At 43.6% G+C, this 19,302-nt stretch overlaps 1 protein-coding gene and 1 long non-coding RNA gene across 2 annotated transcripts; both read right to left on the bottom strand.

Annotated features, from left to right (window-relative positions):
- Positions 1-1,137: 1,137 nt before the first annotated feature.
- On the bottom strand, positions 1,138-4,137 carry LOC310661650 (receptor activity-modifying protein 1-like). The gene is made up of 2 exons (XM_083408064.1): positions 3,984-4,137; positions 1,138-1,519 (listed from the first exon to the last, which is right to left on the bottom strand). The coding sequence occupies exons 1-2, from the start codon at positions 4,028-4,030 to the stop codon at positions 1,174-1,176; spliced, it is 393 nt and encodes a 130-aa protein (XP_083264190.1). The 5' UTR covers positions 4,031-4,137; the 3' UTR covers positions 1,138-1,173.
- A 734-nt stretch (positions 4,138-4,871) lies between these two features.
- On the bottom strand, positions 4,872-13,932 carry LOC310661733. Its single transcript, XR_014504112.1, has 3 exons — positions 13,822-13,932; positions 10,280-10,318; positions 4,872-4,899 (listed from the first exon to the last, which is right to left on the bottom strand). It is a non-coding gene; the product is annotated as an uncharacterized lncRNA (long non-coding RNA).
- Positions 13,933-19,302: the final 5,370 nt, after the last annotated feature.

The following is a 19,302-nucleotide window of genomic DNA, read 5'->3' as shown; positions in this document are numbered from 1 at the left end:
TCACTTAACAATGAAAATCAAATTGGGCTTCAAACAGTTAGGTGTTTATATGTTTGTTTTTTCTTTTTAAAATTGTAATGTTTTTCTTTTTTGTGTGCTTGTTGTAAATTTGGAAAACCAGAAAAAAAAAATTGGGGGGAAAAATAAATTTATCATTTTCTGACTTCCCACCTCATTTTCCATGGTGTTTTTATTTCTCCCCCTCTTCTGTGCAATACCTTCTATCTTTTACCATAACATCAATACTGTATTCTCTAATACCTTCTCTTTCTCTTATTTCAAATCCTGCTTGTGAGTTCATCAAACTGCAATATTTCCTTAAGTAGTCCGAAAAAGGGCTTCCGTTCTTCTGGGGCTTTGGGTTAACATTGCTATTGCAGAAAAGTCTCCGTATGGGCTAATGTGTAATTTCAGACAAGTAGAATATGCAATGCTTTTTCTGGGGGGACGCAGGGGTACACTTACCCCAAACATTTTGTGAATCTAAGCTTGGCCTCACTGAGGGGCAGTATTTTGATATGAGCAGGAAAATGAGAGTACCACTAAACAATTTTTTTAAGGGGTACTACGAATATGTAATTTCAGAAATAAAATTCAAGGGACAGGGAGTAGCTACTAATGGACTATGCAGAACTGGCGAAGGAAACAGCAAAAATTAAAAAAAACAGCATGATGGTCTATTTGTGGAAAAATAGAAGCCTTTTTTTTGGAATCTCTGAAAAACACCATAATCAGATGAAATCACAAGCAGGATTTGAAACATTGAGCAGCGAAAGAAAGTTGATAATATTTGAAATGAAAGAATATCTTTTAGGTGGAATGTTCATTAGAAGGCAGTATGTAGATGGGATGGGATTCAGAACAGCAGGGACGAAAAGGCAGAAAGTCAAAGTTTAAAGATAGATAGATAATTTATTACGGTCGGAGACCAGCTTCTAAAACACACTTGGGGGTACAATCCCAGAAGGAAAACAAACATTTAAAACAATGTGCAACAATAAATTTGAAATTTATCAACGCGATAAGCGTATAGGCACTTAAAAGTTTAAGCGAAGTTTAAAGAGAAATGCAAAACTTGAAAGCCAGAATTTAAAGATATTTAATAAAAATGTGATGTCAAAATAACAATAACAATAAAATCCGCCTCTCCTTCACACTTCAGCCCAGTTGCTCTCAGTTGTCTTCCAGGCTAGACGTCTCGCACCTCTCAGCATTTAGCAGTACCACTCCCTTTCGAACTGTTGCCCACCGTGGGGCAATTTGCAGTGCAGTTTCGGGACCCCGTGCCTTGCGGAGAACGAGGGCGATGGAGAGGGGCACCAAACAGACCGGCAGGGAGGTCAAGATGACGACCACTCCGGTGGGTGTCCGAAGCTCTGTGGGGTCACGGGGGAGGGAGCAGTTGGCGAAGTACTCCGTGTGGATTCTCATGAAGAAGGCGTCCAACGTGGGGCTGGCCACCGGGCAGCCCATCCCTTCAGCCAGCAGTCCAGTGCAGAGGACCAGCTCGCTATACATGCTGCAGAGGGACAAAATGAAAAGGTTGTGGCGGATGGAACATTACAGTGGTACCTCGCAAGACGAATGCCTCGCAAGACGAAAAACTCGCAAGACGAAAAAGTTTTTTGTTTTTTGAGTTGCTTCGCAAGACGAATTTCCCTATGGGCTTGCTTCGCAAGACGAAAATGTCTTGCGCCTTTTTCTTAAAACCGTCAATGCATTCCTATGGGAAACTGTCAATGCATTTCCTATGGGAAACCGTGCTTCGCAAGACGAAAAATTCACAAGACGAAAGAACAAATTAATTTCGTCTTGCGAGGCACCACTGTATAGGCTATTTGTATGTGGAGGTCCCCAAGCCACCCCTCAAAATAATTCACAAATCACACATAATTTTAGTTTAAGGTTTTTGGCATAAAACTTTGGGCCACAACTTTATTAAAGCACATAATCTGTGAGTGGTTGCTTAGGCATTGGTTATGACTATCTTTCCCCCCCACCTGGGACAGAACTGACTATCCAAACTCCCTCGGAAGCCAGTGAAAGGATAACAATATTGGGGATCAGTTGAGCTGAGCGTCAGTCCCTCACCGCTCACCCAATCTGCTCCCCAAGGCTTGCTGGCCCTGGTCCCATTTCAGGGATTGGAAGAAATCATGGCAAGCCCCAGGATTCCTTTAACGGAATTCCTTTCCACCACCATTGGAGGGGCAGGCCCAGCCTATCCTGACCCCTCCTCCACCAATTTTTATAACCAATGCCTAACTGCAACCTTACAAGTTGTGATGAATTGCTAAAACCGGATGGCACCAGCCAATCAGCCAAATGGCAAAATTCCTACTAGGCCCCTGCCCCAAGGCAGACAACCCCATGACAGGCAAAGCAAGGTCAACCGGAACACAGGGTGGGCGGGCGGGTGATCCGATGCACTCAGCGAAAGAGAAAGGAAAAGGCAGAGTGCCCCAGTATTTAAAATCTTTGGTCCCACCCACCCAAATTGCAGCATGCAATTTGCCCCAGCAACCCAGTCGTCCAATCGTTGCTTCAGGCAATAACCATTTAACCTGCCTGGCAACAGAGGTTTGGCCTGGCAAACCCCCCTCAACCCGGGTGTGAGGAATTCAAATACAGCCGGACCTTCGTTTCGAACACCTTAGTTCTCAAACGTTTTGGCTCCTGAACGCCGCAAACCCGAAAATGACTGTTCCGGTTGGCAAACTATTTTTGGAAGCCGGACGTCCGACGGGGCTTCCGACTGGCTGCAGCAGCTTCCGGCAGCCAATCAGAAGCCGCGCTTTGGTTTCCGAATGTTTTGGAAGTCGGACAGACTTCCAGAATGGATTCCATTCGACTTCTAAGGTACGATTCTATGCTCTCTCTCTCTCTCCCTTTTTGCAAATGTCTTTAGTGAGGGGGCCTTAAAAATAAGTTTTTAGGTGTGAGGGAATCAAAACTGCTTTTATTTTTGTGATTAGACAAATCATATTGTAAACCGCCCCGTGCTCTTCAGATGAGATGCGGTATAGAAATTTAATAAATAATAATAATAACATTTGTTGAAGAAGCGCATGAAGTGCTTTTGGAAAGCCAAAGAGTTTTAATTCTGCTGTCTGAAAATATCTGGCAATGTTTAATAAAAAAATTAATATTATATAACAGCAAGTACTAGACAGCATTTTAAAAAGTAGAGACATCACCTTGCCAACAAAGGTCCGTAGAGTTAAAACTATGGCTTTCCCAGTAGTGATGTATGGAAGTGAGAGCTGGACCATAAAGAAGGCTGATCGCCGAAGAATTGACGCTTTTGAATTATGGTGCTGGAGGAGACTCTTCGTGACCCCATAGACCAGAGCACGCCAGGCACTCCTGTCTTCCACTGCCTCCCACAGTTTGGTCAGACTCATGTTGGTAGCTTCAAGAACACTGTCCAACCATCTCATCCTCTGTCATCCCCTTCTCCTTGTGCCCTCCATCTTTCCCAACATCAGGGTCTTTTCCAGGGAGTCTTCTCTTCTCATGAGGTGGCCAAAGTATTGGAGCCTCAGCTTCAGGATCTGTCCTTCCAGTGAGCACTCAGGGCTGATTTCCTTCAGAATGGAGAGGTTTGATCTTCTTGCAGTCCATGGGACTCTCAAGAGTCTCCTTCAGCACCATAATTCAAAAGCGTCAATTCTTCAGCGATCAGCCTTCTTGATGGTCCAGCTCTCACTTCCATACATCACTACTGGGGAAAACATAGCTTGAACTATACGGACCTTTGTTGGCAAGGTGATGTCTCTGCTTTTTAAGATGCAGAGTGTGGTAGGAGTCCCTGTTTCCATTGGAGAAATCTTGGAAGGCATTGTCTCTGCCATAGAAGGAACAACACACCAGAATGTAACCCCCACATAAATGGGGGGGAGGAGGCCTATATATAAAATAAATCAAGAAACCAACCCCCCCTAAGGTACCAGGAACCAGGTCTGCGGCTGAGAAATCTATACCTGCCAGTTGTTTCCCAGATACACCTGCTGCTCTCTGCTGCAGCCATGACGGAGGAATGAAACTTGGGCCAGCAGAACAGTGCTACCCAGTCATAGTAGGTATCTCCACAGTCACTGGCTTGGTCGTCCTCTTCTTCAAAAGGCCCTAGCCGAGAATGAGAGATCGGAAGAGAATTCTGACTGGGGACTGTGGCAGGCAAAAATCCCCTGCCCCATCCCATCATACATCTCCATGCAGCTCAGTGTGTGCCCCCACCCCCTGCTCTAATAATAATAATAATAATAATAATAATAATAATAATAATAATTTATTTTTATCCCGCCCTCCCCAGCCAAAGCCGGACTCAGAGTGGCTAACAACAGTAAAATAATACAACATTCTAAAATCATTTCATTATAAAATCAGTTCATGGCATCTTGCCAGCAATTCATTATACCACACCCATCTGGCAGGGTTTCCCCAGCCACTCTGGGTGGCTTCCAACAAAATATTAAAATACAACAGTCGGTTAAACATTAAAAGCTTCTCTAAACAGGGCTGCCTTCAGATGTCTTCTAAAACTCTGGTAGTTGTTTTTCTCTTTGACATCTGGTGGGAGGGCGTTCCACAGGGCGGGTGCCACTACCGAGAAGGCCCTCTGCCTGGTTTGCTATAACCCAGCCAGATGGGTGGGGTATAAATAAATTATTATTATTATTATTATTAATTATTATTATTATTCAGTGTGTGTCACATGTCCAACAGAGGTCACAAAATAAAAAGTGAGATATTGGGTAAACAGACCATTTTGGCACGCAGATCTCATTAAAACAGAAGCCTGTGGCTAAAAGAAGAGCAAGGACTTCTGTTTCGCAACAGAGGAGATGGAAGGAAGAGATCATTGCTTACCTTCTTCATCTGGATACAGGTAGGAGACTGGAAGAAGAAGGTAGATGTTAGGGCAGGCCTGGGGACTCACTAGCTCAACTATTACCTTCCTCAAGAAAGATCTATCTAAAGGCGGGGAACCTGTGAAGCCTTTTTCATCTCCCCTGTACTGTATACACAATTTCACCTTCAGTTTTGGCTCCAGAACTGACACAAACTTAAGAGGAAGACAGATGGAATCAGCCCAAGTACTGATCTATAAAGGTAAAGGTAAAGAGACCCCTGACCATTAGGTCCCGTCACGGACGACTCTGGTTGCGGCGCTCATCTCGCTTTACTGACCGAGGGAGCCGACGTCCAGCTTCCGGGTCATGTGGCCAGCATGACTAAGCCGCTTCTGGTGAACCAGAGCAGCGCACGGAAACGCCGTTTACCTTCCCGCCGGAGCGGTACCTATTTATCTACTTGCACTTTGACGTGCTTTCGAACTGCTAGGTTGGCAGGAGCTGGGATTGAGCAACGGGAGCTCACCCCGTCGCGGGGATTCGAACCGCTTACCTTCTGATCGGCAAGTCCTGGGCTCTGTAGATCAGATCAAAGATACCGTATTTTTCGCTCTATAAGACGCACCAGACCATAAGACGCACGTAGTTTTTGGAGGAGGAAAACAAGAAAAAATATATTCGCACAGCGAAAGCAGGGAATCCCTCTTGCTGTTCTGGCTTCTGGGATAGCTGCGCAGCCTGCATTCGCTCCATAAGACGCACACACATTTCCCCTTACTTTTTAGGAGGGGAAAAGTGAGTCTTATAGAGCAAAAAATACGGTATATCTTGGCACAGCACTTTTCTCTCCAGCAGAGACCTCCCCCACCCCAGAGGTTCCCAAGCGAGGGATAATGGAGATTATTAAATCTCTGCTGGGGGGAGAAACATCTGGAGGAGGACAAAGGCTCAGCCCAGAACCCTGCTTAAGTTCACGAGTGCCTCTCTGAGGATGTGCATGTTGGTTTTCCCTCCTGTCACAACTACAAGGATCAGGAATGAGGAACTTTGAGGTGACCAGCAAGCAAGGCATCCAGGCAACCTTAAGCCCCAATGTCTGCGTTCAAATGCCGCGTTAAACCGTAGTTAAAAGACAAACTATCCGTTGTATCTGAGTTGATCACAGTCAGAGTAGACCCACTGAAACTGATGAAGTTGAAGTTAGTCCCATTCAAGGGAGGAAACTGTTAGGATATTTCCCTTCCACCTTAAAAAGGAGCAGGATGTTTGTGTCACAGCCTGCGTATTTCCTGTTTCACAGGATGTTTCTGTTGTGTCTTTGTTTTCATTTCTCTCTCTGTGCCAGAACACTGAAGCAGGCAGTCATGTTTTTCTTTGTTCTGATTAACGCAGAAATAAACTTGTAAATAATGCTCTCCTGCGTGCATCTTTTGCTGTGCATTATCTGCTGATAGTGCATCAGCTCTGGAATGTGGCAAGCTATTTCTGGAGCTCGTGTCGCTAATTGCTGATACTGCGTGTCTACGGGAGATCGATGGACGTCCGGATCCGACGTGGAGTCATGATGGACTTTGTCTCCCTGGCAGTATCCCAACAGAAACTAGCCAGAGTCTCAATGTTGTGATGTGTGAACCCAGACCCATGGTTTGTTTCCTACAACCAAACCATGTCCTTAGTTTACCTCGTTTGGTTTATTTGAAGGTAACAAACCATGAGCACAGCTTCACACATCACAACAAGACACACTCTAGCTTGCTTGGGGCTTGTTTCTCCCTGTGCATGGCAAGGTTAAGAGCAGCAGCTGTGCAGGAGATGTGCTTGTGCACATTAAGCTATAGTTTATTTTAAACCGTGGTAGGCAAACTAAGGCCCGGGGGCTGGATCCGGCCCAATCGCCTTCTAAATCCGGCCCATGGATGGTCTGGGAATCAGTGTCTTTTTACATGAGTAGAATGTGCCCTTTTATTTAAAATGCATCTCTGGGTTATTTGTGGGGCATAGGAATTTGTTCATTCCCCTCCCCAAAAAAATATAGTCTGGTCCCCCACAAGGTCTGAGGGACAGTGGACCGGCCCTCTGCTGAAAAAGTTTGCTGACCCTGTTTTAAACTATTGTTTAACTGAAATATACTCGGAGTCGAGAGTGGAGTTCATGCTCTTTATTCAGCTCATAGTGATGAGGAGGCAAGGAAGTTCCCCCAGAATGTCTGCTTTATATACATTATTTACACAATGGGCCCCACGTGATTGGCCTACAGGAGAATCCCGGAATTAGCCAATCAGGTTGCGGATTCCCTTCCACCTGGAGCTGGATTGGGTGGCTCCTGTGGACCAATCAGACTGCTGCATTCTGGAGCCTATTGTTCTAGGACCAATCAGACTGCTGCAATCTGGATCCTATTGTTCTAGGACCAATCAGCTGCTGCATTTGGGATCCTATTCAACTCAGTACATAACATTAACATTGCAATCCAAGCCAGTATATCTGGCAATAGGGCATCACCCTGCTTTCAAATTAAAACTTTTATTCTTGGCTGGAATGGTCAATGGACATGAATGAACATTCCCCAAGAAGGCAAAAGAGAGAGAAAACAATTCTTTTGAAAGCCATCTATGCCACCAGAACACCCAGGGACAATGAGTTCCGTAGATACATTTACATGTTGCACAATGCAATATTAACTTCTATCTGCCCTGGTGTCGTAAAAATTCACTGGTTGACCCTAAGTGTTATTGTTTAAAAAAAGAGAGAAAAGGAATCCCTGCCTTATCGGCCCCTTCCACATTGTTCCGAGTAATTTTTATAAACATCCATGGTTTCCTCTCAAGCACCTCCTTGTTCAAAAGCGAAAACTCACCAGACGCCTTCCTTCCCAAGGCAGGGGCTCCCTATTCCTGATCCAAAAATATTAGGTAGTTCTGGGATCTCTTCCAGTTTGGGGAGGAGTGGGGAGGAAAGCACAAATGAAAAGTCCCCCCTTGCCCTAACCTGATGTCCTTATTAAAGAGGGAGGGAATCTGTTACTGTCTTGGGAAGAGATTACCACATTTTTTTCTGGCAGAATTTGTGTGCCTTTAGCACCGTCATTGCAGGCAGAAATTCAGCAGCTGAAATCTTTCCTCCTCAATGCGCAGAGACACCAGAAACGCTTCACCTGCCAAACTACTGCTTGTCGTACAATTTGTTTGGCCGTTCTTTCAATTTATTGGCCCACCTTTCTACAATATATTACCCAAGGCGATCCGTTTGTAATGTTTCATTATGTTTAGGGAAGCTTTTAATGTTTAATAGACTATTGTATTTTAATATTTTGTTGGAAGCTGCCCAGAGTGGCTGAGGAAACCCAGCCAGATGGGCAGGGTATAAATAATAAATGATGATGATGACGTCTTTATATATGTGGGAAGCTGCACAAAGTTGCTGGGGCAAGCCGGTCAGATGGCCGAGGTACAAATAATAAAAATTATGATGGTGATGATTTACAGCAACCATTTAAAAATACATCAAAACACTTAAAAAAAATATAAAGAGAGAAAATAGGACCAAACAGTGGTCACATTAAAACACTTTTAGATGAATTTAAAATGTGTTTTCCTGACAGTGGAAAGAAAAGGGGCTAAGTCGGAAGAAACCAGAGGCCTTTCTCCTGGGCATGGTAGGCCAATTGGTGCCAAAGAAGGATAGAACTTTCTTTATGTATGCAACAACAGCAGGAAGAATACTTATCGCGAAGTATTGGAAGACACAAGATCTACCCACCCGGGAAGAATGGCAGATGAAGTTGATGGACTACATGGAACTGGCGGAAATGACTGGCAGAATCCGAGACCAGGGAAAAGAGTCAGTGGAAGAAGACTGGAAAAAGTTTAAAGATTATTTACAGAAATACTGCAAAATTAATGAATGTTTAAAATGTTGGAATGAAGTTATATGGCTTTAGTAGAAATGTTATAAGGATTTAAGTATAAATAGATTAATGGAATTTTAAAAGTAAAATAAGGTTAGAATGTATTAAGATAATTATATGACAGATAACAGAGGAAGATGGAAAGGAATTGCTGAAACATTCGACAGAAGTGGAATACAAAAAGGGAGGTGTGAGGAGGTCGGTGAAATAAGTGAATGAAAGATATGGTATTGAAATTGTTTGAGTGTTTTAAATTGTTTTGTTTGGTTTTGTTTAGTTTAATGTGTTTAGTGTTATGTAGTGTCTTTATATTGTATTGTATTGGTTTTTATTTTTCTGTTTATGTTTGGTTTTGTAATGTTTAAATTGTTCAAAAAGCAATAAATATTATAAAAAAAAGAAAAGAAAAGGGGCTAAGTCGGTGGTTCTCAAATATTTTTTCTGGGTCAGCAGACCCTCCAAGTGTCCTTATTTTTCCCAGGGATGTCCCTAAATTAGAGAAGCTGTCCCAGTTTCTGATTTGATCCCGGAATGTCCTGCTTTTCCTTAGGACACCCCTATTTTCATTGGAGAAATGTTGGAGGGTATGGAGTTATCTGATCCCCGAGCCGTCTGAAGGCAATCCAGTATAGGGAAGGTTTTTTTAATATTTAATGTTTTATTATGTTTTTATACATGTTGGAAGCTGCCCAGAGTGGCTGGGGCAACCCAGTCAGATGTGTGGGATATAAATAGTAAAATTATCATTACGGAAGGGGATGACCCTATTTTCATCGGAGAAATATTGGATTCTGGGCCACACTTCCAAAATAAAAATTTGCTCGCGCCACAGCAATTTTTTTATCAATAAGAAATACATTGAGAAACAAAGCAACTCCTAGCAGTGTTTATAACACAGAACACAACTACTTTGTCATATGATCGTGAGACATCCAGAAAGTACAGTGGTACCTCAGGTTAAGAACTTAATTTGTTCTGGAGGTCCATTCTTAACCCGAAACTGTTCTTAACCTGAGGTACCACTTTAGCTAATGGGGCCTCCCACTGCTGCCACGCGATTTTTGTTCTCATCCTGAAGCAAAGTTCTTAACCCGAGGTACTATTTCTGGGTTAGCAGAGTCTGTAACCTGAAGCATCTGTAACCTAAAGTGTCTGTAACCCGGGGAACCACTGTATAAAAGACTGTGGCTCTGTAACAACACAAATCATTCCCAGAATATAATATTGATTGTCCTTGAATGTTCCCACCACACTCGCCACCCTCTCCTGCCACACCAGTTTGGCACACCACACCCTTTGAGGACCACTGGGCTATGTGGACGTCCCTAGGGAGGGTCTTCTAAATCTAGGGTGCAGCCTTTGGGAAGGCCCTCCCGTGTCCCCATTTCTTAACGGCCCAGTACCCTCTGTATGAGAAGTGTGGAAATGGCAACGGAAAGATAAATGGGAAAGGGCAGTGCTAAGGACTGGTTTGCTCTCCTTGTTCCCAGAGAACAAATACTTGTTTCTCTCTTACTTTCATCTTCAAAGTCATCATAGGTCAGTGCTGTGCATCCTGAAGGAGGAAAAAGAGAAAGGTCAGAGAAGGAGAATTGCAGGAGTCCCTTCTGTCTCGGCCCCACCCTAAAGCCAAACCATCCAAGTGCCCCTATTTTCCAAGGACAGTCCCAGATTTACAGAAGCTGTCCTGGTTTCTGATTTGATCCCGGAATGTCCCACTTTTCCGTAAAGGACCCCTGACAGTTAAGTCCAGTCGCGAACAACTCTGGGGTTGTGGCACTCATCTCGCTTTACAGGCCGAGGGAGCTGATGTTTGTCCGCAGACAGTTTTTCCGGGTCACGTGGCCAGCATGACTAAGCCGCTTCTGGTGAAACTAGAGCAGCGCACGGAAATGCCATTTACCTTCCCGCCAGAGTGGTACCTATTTATCTACTTGCACTTTGACGTGCTTTTGAACTGCTAGGTTGGCAGGAGCAGGGACCGAGCAATGGGAGGTCACCTCATCACGGGGATTCGAACCGCCGACCTTCAGATCGGCAAACCCTAGGCTCAGTGGTTTATACCACAGTGCCACTCGCGCTATTTTCATTGAAGAAATGTTGGAGGGAATGGAATAGGACGTCCCCAGGGTGTTTTTTTCAGCCGGAACTCAGTTCCAGCACCTCTGGTGGGCTGCAGTGGGCGCCATTGCCATTCTAGGAGAACGAGAGAAGTGTTCATGGTGAGTTCTGGCTCCTCTTTTTCTAGAAAAATAGCACTGCAATCATGCTCATTCTTAGCATGCTGCTTGGTCTACATTGGTCCGGGATCCTGGTTTGCCACAAGGGAGGGTGGGTTTACTTGATATGCATTAGAAAACCCTCCCTCTGATTAGGCGATTCACATTTTTTCCTTCCCGCTAATGGACACACGGGTGGGTGCGGGGGATGCCAAATCACTCTGCAACAATTTTTTATTTTCAAAATGAAACCAGTTTCTCTTTTTTTTCTTTCTTTCAAAACAAAAAAATAAAAATAAAATTTACAAACATCAAATTCAAAATCCATATTCATTTTCTAACATAAGCCTATTACCTAGATTAAAATATATCTAATTGCTCTAGGCTTCCCTTTGCTATATGTAAATACAACACAATTAACAAATTATATTATAAATGATATCATAGGTTCCCACATACCCCCCCCCCCCCCCCCAGTTTCTCAAGGAGTGCTTTTCAGGGCAAGATCTAGGTTTTGTGTGCACCATGAAGAGGAGGGGGGCAAAGTGCTGTACTTGGTCCCGGAAGAAAACGCAATGTGCACAACAGCCAGACACAGTCCATTTCCACGTAGATGGAATTAAGCCTTAAGGCCTTACACAGAGACCTGTTTTTTAAGCAAAATAACCCCAAGGATAGAATCATAGAATCATAGAATCATAGAGTTGGAAGAGACCACAAGGGCCATCGAGTCCAACCCCCTGCCAAGCAGGAAACACCATCAGAGCACTCCTGACATATGGTTGTCAAGCCTCTGCTTAAAGACCTCCAAAGAAGGAGACTCCACCACACTCCTTGGTAGCAAATTCCACTGTCAAACAGCTCTTACTGTCAGGAAGTTCTTCCTGATGTTTAGGTGGAATCTTCTTTCTTGTAGTTTGGATCCATTGCTCCGGGTCCGCTTCTCTGGAGCAGCAGAAAACAACCTTTCTCCCTCCTCCATGTGACATCCCTTCATATATTTGAACATGGCTATCATATCTCCCCTTAACCTCCTCTTCTCCAGGCTAAACATGCCCAGCTCCCTTAGACGTTCCTCATAAGGCATCGTTTCCAGGCCTTTGACCATTTTGGTTGCCCTCCTCTGGACACGTTCCAGTTTGTCAGTGTCCTTCTTGAACTGTGGTGCCCAGAACTGGATGTTTCTGTTCAGTTTGCAGAACGCTAAAAGCTGCCTCCCTCTCAGTTAGGTAAAGGTAAAGGGACCCCTGACCATTAGGTCCAGTCATGACCGACTCTGGGGTTGCGCTTTATTGGCCGAGGGAGTCGGCGTACAGCTTCTGGGTCATGTGGCCAGCATGACTAAGCCGCTTCTGGCGAACCAGAGCAGCGCATGGAAACGCCGTTTACCTTCCCGCCAGAGTGGTCCCTATTTATCTACTTGCACTTTGACGTGCTTTCGAACTGCTAGGTTGGCAGGAGCGGGGACCGAACAACGGGAGCTCACCCTGTTGCGGGGATTCGAACCGCCGACCTTCTGATTGGCAAGCCCTAGGCTCAGTGGTTTAGACCACAGCACCACCCGCGCCCCTCCCTCTCAGTTACTCAGGACTTAACTTCCGAAAACATTTCACCGGCGAAATATTGGAGGGTATGTAAAGCTCTCATTGTCGAGGCCACTGCTGCACCTCACGGGGCAACAGATGGAAGAGGTGAAGGAGGAAAGAATCTGGCAGTAGGAAAAGAGAAATCTAACTGGGGCTTCCCTGGACTACCCTTGTCAGTTCAGAATAACTGCTTTTTTTTGCATATTGGATGTTTGTGCAGCTGCTGGAAATGGAGAGGGGCTCCTTTGTTTCTCTTCGGTTGGGTTGCTTTGAAGCTAGTTCTAAGCCCAGCAGGCAGCTTCCTTGCCCTTCTCTCTGTCCCGCGAGTGACCCCAGGTCCACAACAAGGTCCCTCAGGTTCACCTGCAAAGGAGTGACCTCCAGGTGTGCACCAACACAGCGTTATTATGCTAAAGCCAGGATGACTTTGTTGCTTTATTCAGACAATGCAGCTGAGCCCAAGAATGGGAAATCAAAAGCAACTTCGCTGCCGCCAACTAAAATAATCCAAGCTAAACACCAACAGATGTCAAACCCACCCCCCAAAGTTAAATACAATAGCTTTATAAACCGTGAGGTAGAGCTTCTATGGAGAAGCTGGCCTCATACATTCAGGAGAGAGAGAGGAGGGGCTCACGAAGGAAGGCAAATTTGTTGTAATTTGTTCCAAATGTTTGTTAAACTGGAATCAAAACAAGTCGCTTTGTGGGTTTCCAAATCACACAATTTCCACTTTGTTTTTAAAAAAATGTACGTTCTTCCAAGAGAAGGAGAAGAGCTCTAAGGGATTGCAAATGTCAAAGCCCTCATTCGTCGTAATTATTGCAGAGTCCTAGCCAGAAATTTGGTCAGGTTGTGGAAATCAATATGCAGTATAGAGGACCCCCTCCAGAATTGGAAACTACAGCTTAGCCCCACTGAATTAAATAGGATTTACTTCTGAGTAGGCGTGCTTAGGCTTGCATTGTAGAGTTTCCAAGCAAATCAGAACAAATACTCAGTAAAAGACTGGATGCATTCTAACTTCCATGGGAGTTTTGTGCAAGAAAATCAGGATCAGTGCTCAATTACATATACAGGTTGGTCTTTTCCCCATACAATTCAGGCAAAACTTAGGGTTGGTTTTTTCTCTCAATAGCATTATACTCACATTAGCCCAATCTACTGCCAGTATCGTGGTATTTTTCACACCATGTAGCACTGAAAGACAACTATATTTTTTTTTCTAATGGGACGGGAAAGGGGACACTTACCTCTGCAAAAAAGCAAAAGCAGGATAGAATACTGGAGACAACGCCAGAGAGGTTGGGGCATTCTCATCACCATCTTGGGGAGAAACTCAGCCTTTCTCCTCTCTTATCAAACTGCTGTCTGAGACCCCTATGGCCCACATCGACTTGGGAGTTTGGCTGCGAAACCCTCCCCTGTGAGCCTCTTGCAAACTGGACCAGTTGTTGAAAGAAAGAGTCATTCATCATAGATAACTATCAAGCAAGGGGCATGAATATCCTGAGGTTTGATGAACGGGAGATGATAGTTCCATGGGTGAGCTGGCTTTGGAGAATCCTAAACATGCTCCAAGATAATCTCATTGTTCACAGATTCCAGGGAGATCCTTGCTTCTTAATGCTGCCGTGCTGAGAAAATGAACAGGCAGGCAACAGACTTGTTTTCTGAACAATGGAAAATTACCGGGACATGCAGGGACCAAATCACAACACAAGGTAAGGCAGACTTAAGCATACAGTGGTACCTCGGGTTAAGTACTTAATTTGTTCCAGAGGTCCGTACTTAACCTGAAACTGTTCTTAACCTGAAGCACCACTTTAGCTAATGGGGCCTCCTGCTGCTGCTGCTGCGCCGCTGGAGCACGATTTCTGTCCTCATCCTGAAGCAAAGTTCTTAACCTAAAGCACTATTTCTGGGTTAGTGGAGTGTGAAACCTCAAGCGTATGTAACCTGAAGCGTATGTAACCCAAGGTACCACTGTATTTGTAACTTTAAGCCTAAAGCCTGCCTTCAGGGATCACACTGTGCTCTGCCTGATCATGAGTCAACTTGTTTTTGTTATTTATGAATAAGACTGTTGTATCTTTATTCTTTTAAGAGGGATTCAAGGGGTATTACCAGAAACATATCCCAATCTGGGCAATCCAGATTGAATTGCTCATTGTTTTAAGAGATTCTAACGAGTCTGCAACCAACTTCCTGCTGTCTAAAAGGGGGGTGCACTCTGCTATATGAAGAAACTTGCTAGCGCGAGTTAGGATCATATTAATCAATAAAGTGGTACCTCGGGTTAAGATGGCCCTGCTCTCTAGCTACGAAGCCAGAAGCATGCTGAAAATGTATCAGTTACCCCTATGCTCAGGTATATGGAACCAATGAGAAGGAAAACATAGTTTTGAAGCCAGTAAGATAAGACCAATTCTATAAACACTCCGCAAAGCAGGGGAGGAGAGGTATTGGCAAATGATTTCCCTTCAGCCCTATGAGAGATATACAAACTTCAAGAGGGGAGTTGCTTGGCTGTTTTCCAGCAAAAACTCAAAATAGCCAAGTCCCAGTGCCAAAACAAATGGTGGTTCAAGTTTCTGAAGTGTCAGATACTATGTGAGAGTTTTCCCTCTTGGGATGTGTATGCAGCAATGAGTGATATCGTTGCTCTCACCAGAGGCACATTTTGAAACCATGCGAGTTTGGTAAAGAACGATAGTGGTCTTTCAATGCATTGCATTTCAACTGTATTGTAACTTTTGAATATTCTTTTTTTGGAAAAAAAACAAAAACCAATCGTGGTGGTCTTCATAAGAAGGGAATGATTCACCTTACCGCTCCCCCCTTCATTAGGATAGAAATTGCGTTCTATATTGTGTATAAGTTCAACGGTGACCTCATGTTATGATCACCTCATGTTCCAAGGGTGAGTCCAACCACAAAAGATCAGTTCTGGAGGCAGTGTAGAGGTAAGGTCGGCAAGTACAGCCATTTTCTGGGAAAGCGTGTTCTCCAATAAATGAGAGCACGTGTTGCGGTGTGGGCCACCGGGCCAGGCCTCTTGTTGCCAGGCTGGTTAATAGTTATTGCCTGGCATTTGTGATTGGATAACCGGGTTGCTGGGGCAAATTGTATGTTGCAAATTGGGTGGGTGGGACCATAGTCTTTAAATATTGGTGCACTCTGGTTTCTCTTTCTCTTTGCAGAGGGAATCCTTGTCATAGGACGGGGCAGGCAAGCTTTCGGGGAGCTGCTGGGGAGAGCGGCGTGGGTCCGACGCTTAGCTCAGGTGACCCCCCCAGTTTGACTTTCTCTTCTACTGGCTACCGATCGGACCTCGGGATGCCAGTTCTGTCCCAGGCGGGGGGACAGATAGTCATAACCAATGTCTAAACAACCACTCACTGATTTTGTATTTTAATAAAGTTGTGGCCAAAATAGTGCCCAAAAATCAAAACTAAATTACGTGTCATGTGTGAAGTTATTTGAGGGGTGACCTGGGGACCTACATGCGCAATAAGGCAAAGTGGTTATATATAGTCATTTCCCACAGTATTTATGGTATATTTTAGACTTGCTTTTCCTCACCCTCCTTACTCCTGCCTGAAAGACTCTGTGGAACCCAAAAGCTTGCCGCACCATGAACATGTCGTACTCTGAAAAGTCTGAAGTAGCCACCCCCCTCCAAATAACACAAGGCCCATGCCACTGTCACCACTCCCAGTTCCAAATCAAGGAATTGTGCTGTCTATCAGGTATTGGTTACTCAATTCAAGTCCCACGCAGAAGCTGGTAAACCCTAAGGCAGACCCTCCAAGTGTCCCTATTTTCCAGGGACAATCCCAGATTTACAGAAGCTGTACCTGTTCTGATTTGATCCCGGAAGGTCCCGCTCTTCCTTAGGCTATCCATATCTTCATCAGAGAAATGTTGGAGGGTATGGAGTTATGCAACCCGCGAACCAAGGAGATAAGTAACTCTACAACCTTTAGAAGACATCTGATAATCTGATAAGAAAGTTTTGAGAATTTAAATTCTAGATTAAAATTGATTACTTAATTGAGAAGGGGATTGTAACAAAAACACTGGGGCCTAATTTGAATAGTAGAGTGCCTGGTATCTGGTGGGCAGAACAAAGCACTCGTCAGGAGAGCTATGGGATTCAGGTGAGGGTCAGATGCCTTGTCAGTCCCAGCAGGTATATAACAGGAAGACCTGGCCTGAAGGTAGCCCTGTATAGGGAAGGGTTGTTTTTTTGTGTGTGTGTTCAATGTTTTATTATGTTTTTATAGATGTTGGAAGCTGCTCAGAGTGGCTGAGGCCACCCAGTTAGATGGGTGGGGTATAAATGATAAAATGATGGTGGTGGTGGAGGAATAGGATGTCCCTATTATGGAATAGGACATCCCTATTTTCATCAGAGAAATGTTAAGGCATAACTGAGAACTGTCGAAAAAGGAGGAAAGAACTGGGAGCTGCCAATAGGTATCGGTGGAGAAATCCACGCTTTTATCTTTTTTTTTTAAATAAAATTTATTAGATATTTTATAATTATAAAAAGAAAAACAATGAAAAAAGAAAACAATACATAAATTCAACAAACAATACATCAACAATAAAAAAGAGAAAAAACAATACAACAATACAACATAAGAAAAAAACAAAAAGACACATCCAAATTTTATATCTAAATCTTTCATTAGCTTATTTCCTCGACTTCCTCGCACCTCCCTTTTTTGTATTCTAGTTCAAATTTGCTAATTCAACAAATCCTTTCCCTCTTCTTCAATTTTTGTTCTATAATTTATCCTAACACAATTTAACTTTAAATATTCCAATTTAACACATTAACACTTAATATTCATATAATTCTTAATAACCCTTCTGCTAAAACCATATAACTTCATTCCAATATACTTCTAACATTCATTAATTTTGCAATATTTCTGTAAATATACTTTAAATTTTTTCCAATCTTCTTCCATCGACGAAATCTAGGCTTTTATCATAGCACCGGCGTCTCCATGCCGAAACACAAAACAGCAGGGTTGTTTATACCCTTTCCAATTTGGATTTTATTTCTTGTGATTTGTTGTTTATGGAGTAGTGTGCCTTAAAAAACAATAAAATAAAATAAAATAGAAGAAGAAGAAGAAGAAGAAGAAAAAGAGTTTGGATTTGATATCCCGCTTTATCACTACCCAAAGAAGTCTCAAAGCGACTAACATTCTCCTTTCCCTTCCTCCCCCACAACAAACACTCTGTGAGGTGAGTGGGGCTGAGAGACTTCAAAGAAGTGTGACTGGCCGAAGGTCACCCAGCAGCTGCATGTGGAGGAGCAGGGAATCGAACCCAGTTCACGAGTCCACCACTCTTAGGTATCGTTTACAGAGCTGTGCAAAACAACCTTGCACTATACATTCTGTTGCTAATATTGCAGAGTGCTGGGAGTGTGGACTGGTTTGCCTTTTCCAGTCGAAAATCCCTCCTGTAAAACACTCCTCATCTTGTTGCCCTCCTCTTGGCTCAATTTAGGAAGTATTCTGGCCATGCTATGAGTTAACTATGACTTTGTTGAATTGTATTGCTTGCTTCGATGGATTTCTTCTTGTTGTTCGCTTCATAGGCTTTTGCGTTTGATATTATAGGGATTGCATTTTTTTATTATTACTGTTCCTGCTCAGCAATCGCTGTTGGAAAAGCGGAGGTGCAAATATTAAAACCAACTCAGCTCCAAAACCGTGTCGCACGCAGGAACCACGTGGGACACATTGACTGGCATGCAGAGGTGTTGCCCTTTTAAACCCTTAATTCTTTCAAAACCATCCTATCTCTAAATAATGCCTTAAATTAGAGGAGGGGATGAGAATGTCTGACTTCTTCCCAACCTAATGTTAAATTGTGGGTGAACATATCAGACGACACAGCGATTCTTCCAACAGCTCTTGTTTATTCACAGGCCAGAACTGAACTGAACTGAACTGAAGGGTTCAGCCAGCCTGCTTATATAGAGCTCCACTAGAACGCAACAGTAACCATTTTCTGTAACTATCCAATCACTGAATGTCACTTTCGATCCCTTATTTGCATATGTGGACCTGAGTGAAAACTATCGATAGTATCCCCCTGCTGGCCCAGGGTGAGAACTTCAGTACATAACACCTAAGATAAGAGAACAAGAAGAACACAAGTTTAGAGAAGATTGGAAAACGTTTAATGAATATATTGGGGGGGGGGATTGTGTATATTTGAAAACGTGGGCAGCATTCAGATAAATTCAACAGTGTAAGCAAGTTTTGATGGGTGTAATAATGGAATACTGAATGGTTTTGTGTATGTAAAATATGCGAGGATTTATGATATGCAAATTGAACCATAGAAAGAGAAGAAGGGAAGTCATTGACATTTTAAGGTTGTTTAAATGAATGTTTTAAATCGTAAAACGGAATAATATTTAATAAATAATAAATATTTAATAAATATAAATAATTAATAAAAATTATACACACATTAGAAAATGTCTTACTTTGCTGCTCTGTTTTTTTTAACTGGGGGGGAGGAAGGATACCTGCTACCCAGACGCAGCCCCGCTAAAAACTTTGAAAACAGACAGACAGACAGACAGACAGACAAACGTGTCGCCCCCCCCCCCGCTCTATCGCCAATGTCCACTTAATTCACCGCACGAGAGGAAAGGAAGCGACTACGGATCCCGGAATCCGCCCCCGACGCGCCAC

The sequence above is a fragment of the Podarcis tiliguerta genome (assembly GCF_965153285.1).
Source record: "Podarcis tiliguerta genome assembly, chromosome: 13".
In the NCBI taxonomy this organism is placed as follows: domain Eukaryota; kingdom Metazoa; phylum Chordata; class Lepidosauria; order Squamata; family Lacertidae; genus Podarcis; species Podarcis tiliguerta.
The sequence above is the reverse complement of the archived record's forward strand: the minus strand, read 5'-3'. Positions and strand labels throughout refer to the sequence as shown.

Coding starts and splice junctions, on each gene's coding strand:
- LOC310661650 (XM_083408064.1), bottom strand. CDS start 4,030: ATGGCTGCAGCAGAGAGCAGCAGGTGTATCTGGGAAACAACTGGCAG. Junction 1,520..3,983: donor ATCTGGGAAACAACTGGCAG/GTATAGATTTCT, acceptor GTCCCTCTGCAG/CATGTATAGCGAGCTGGTCC.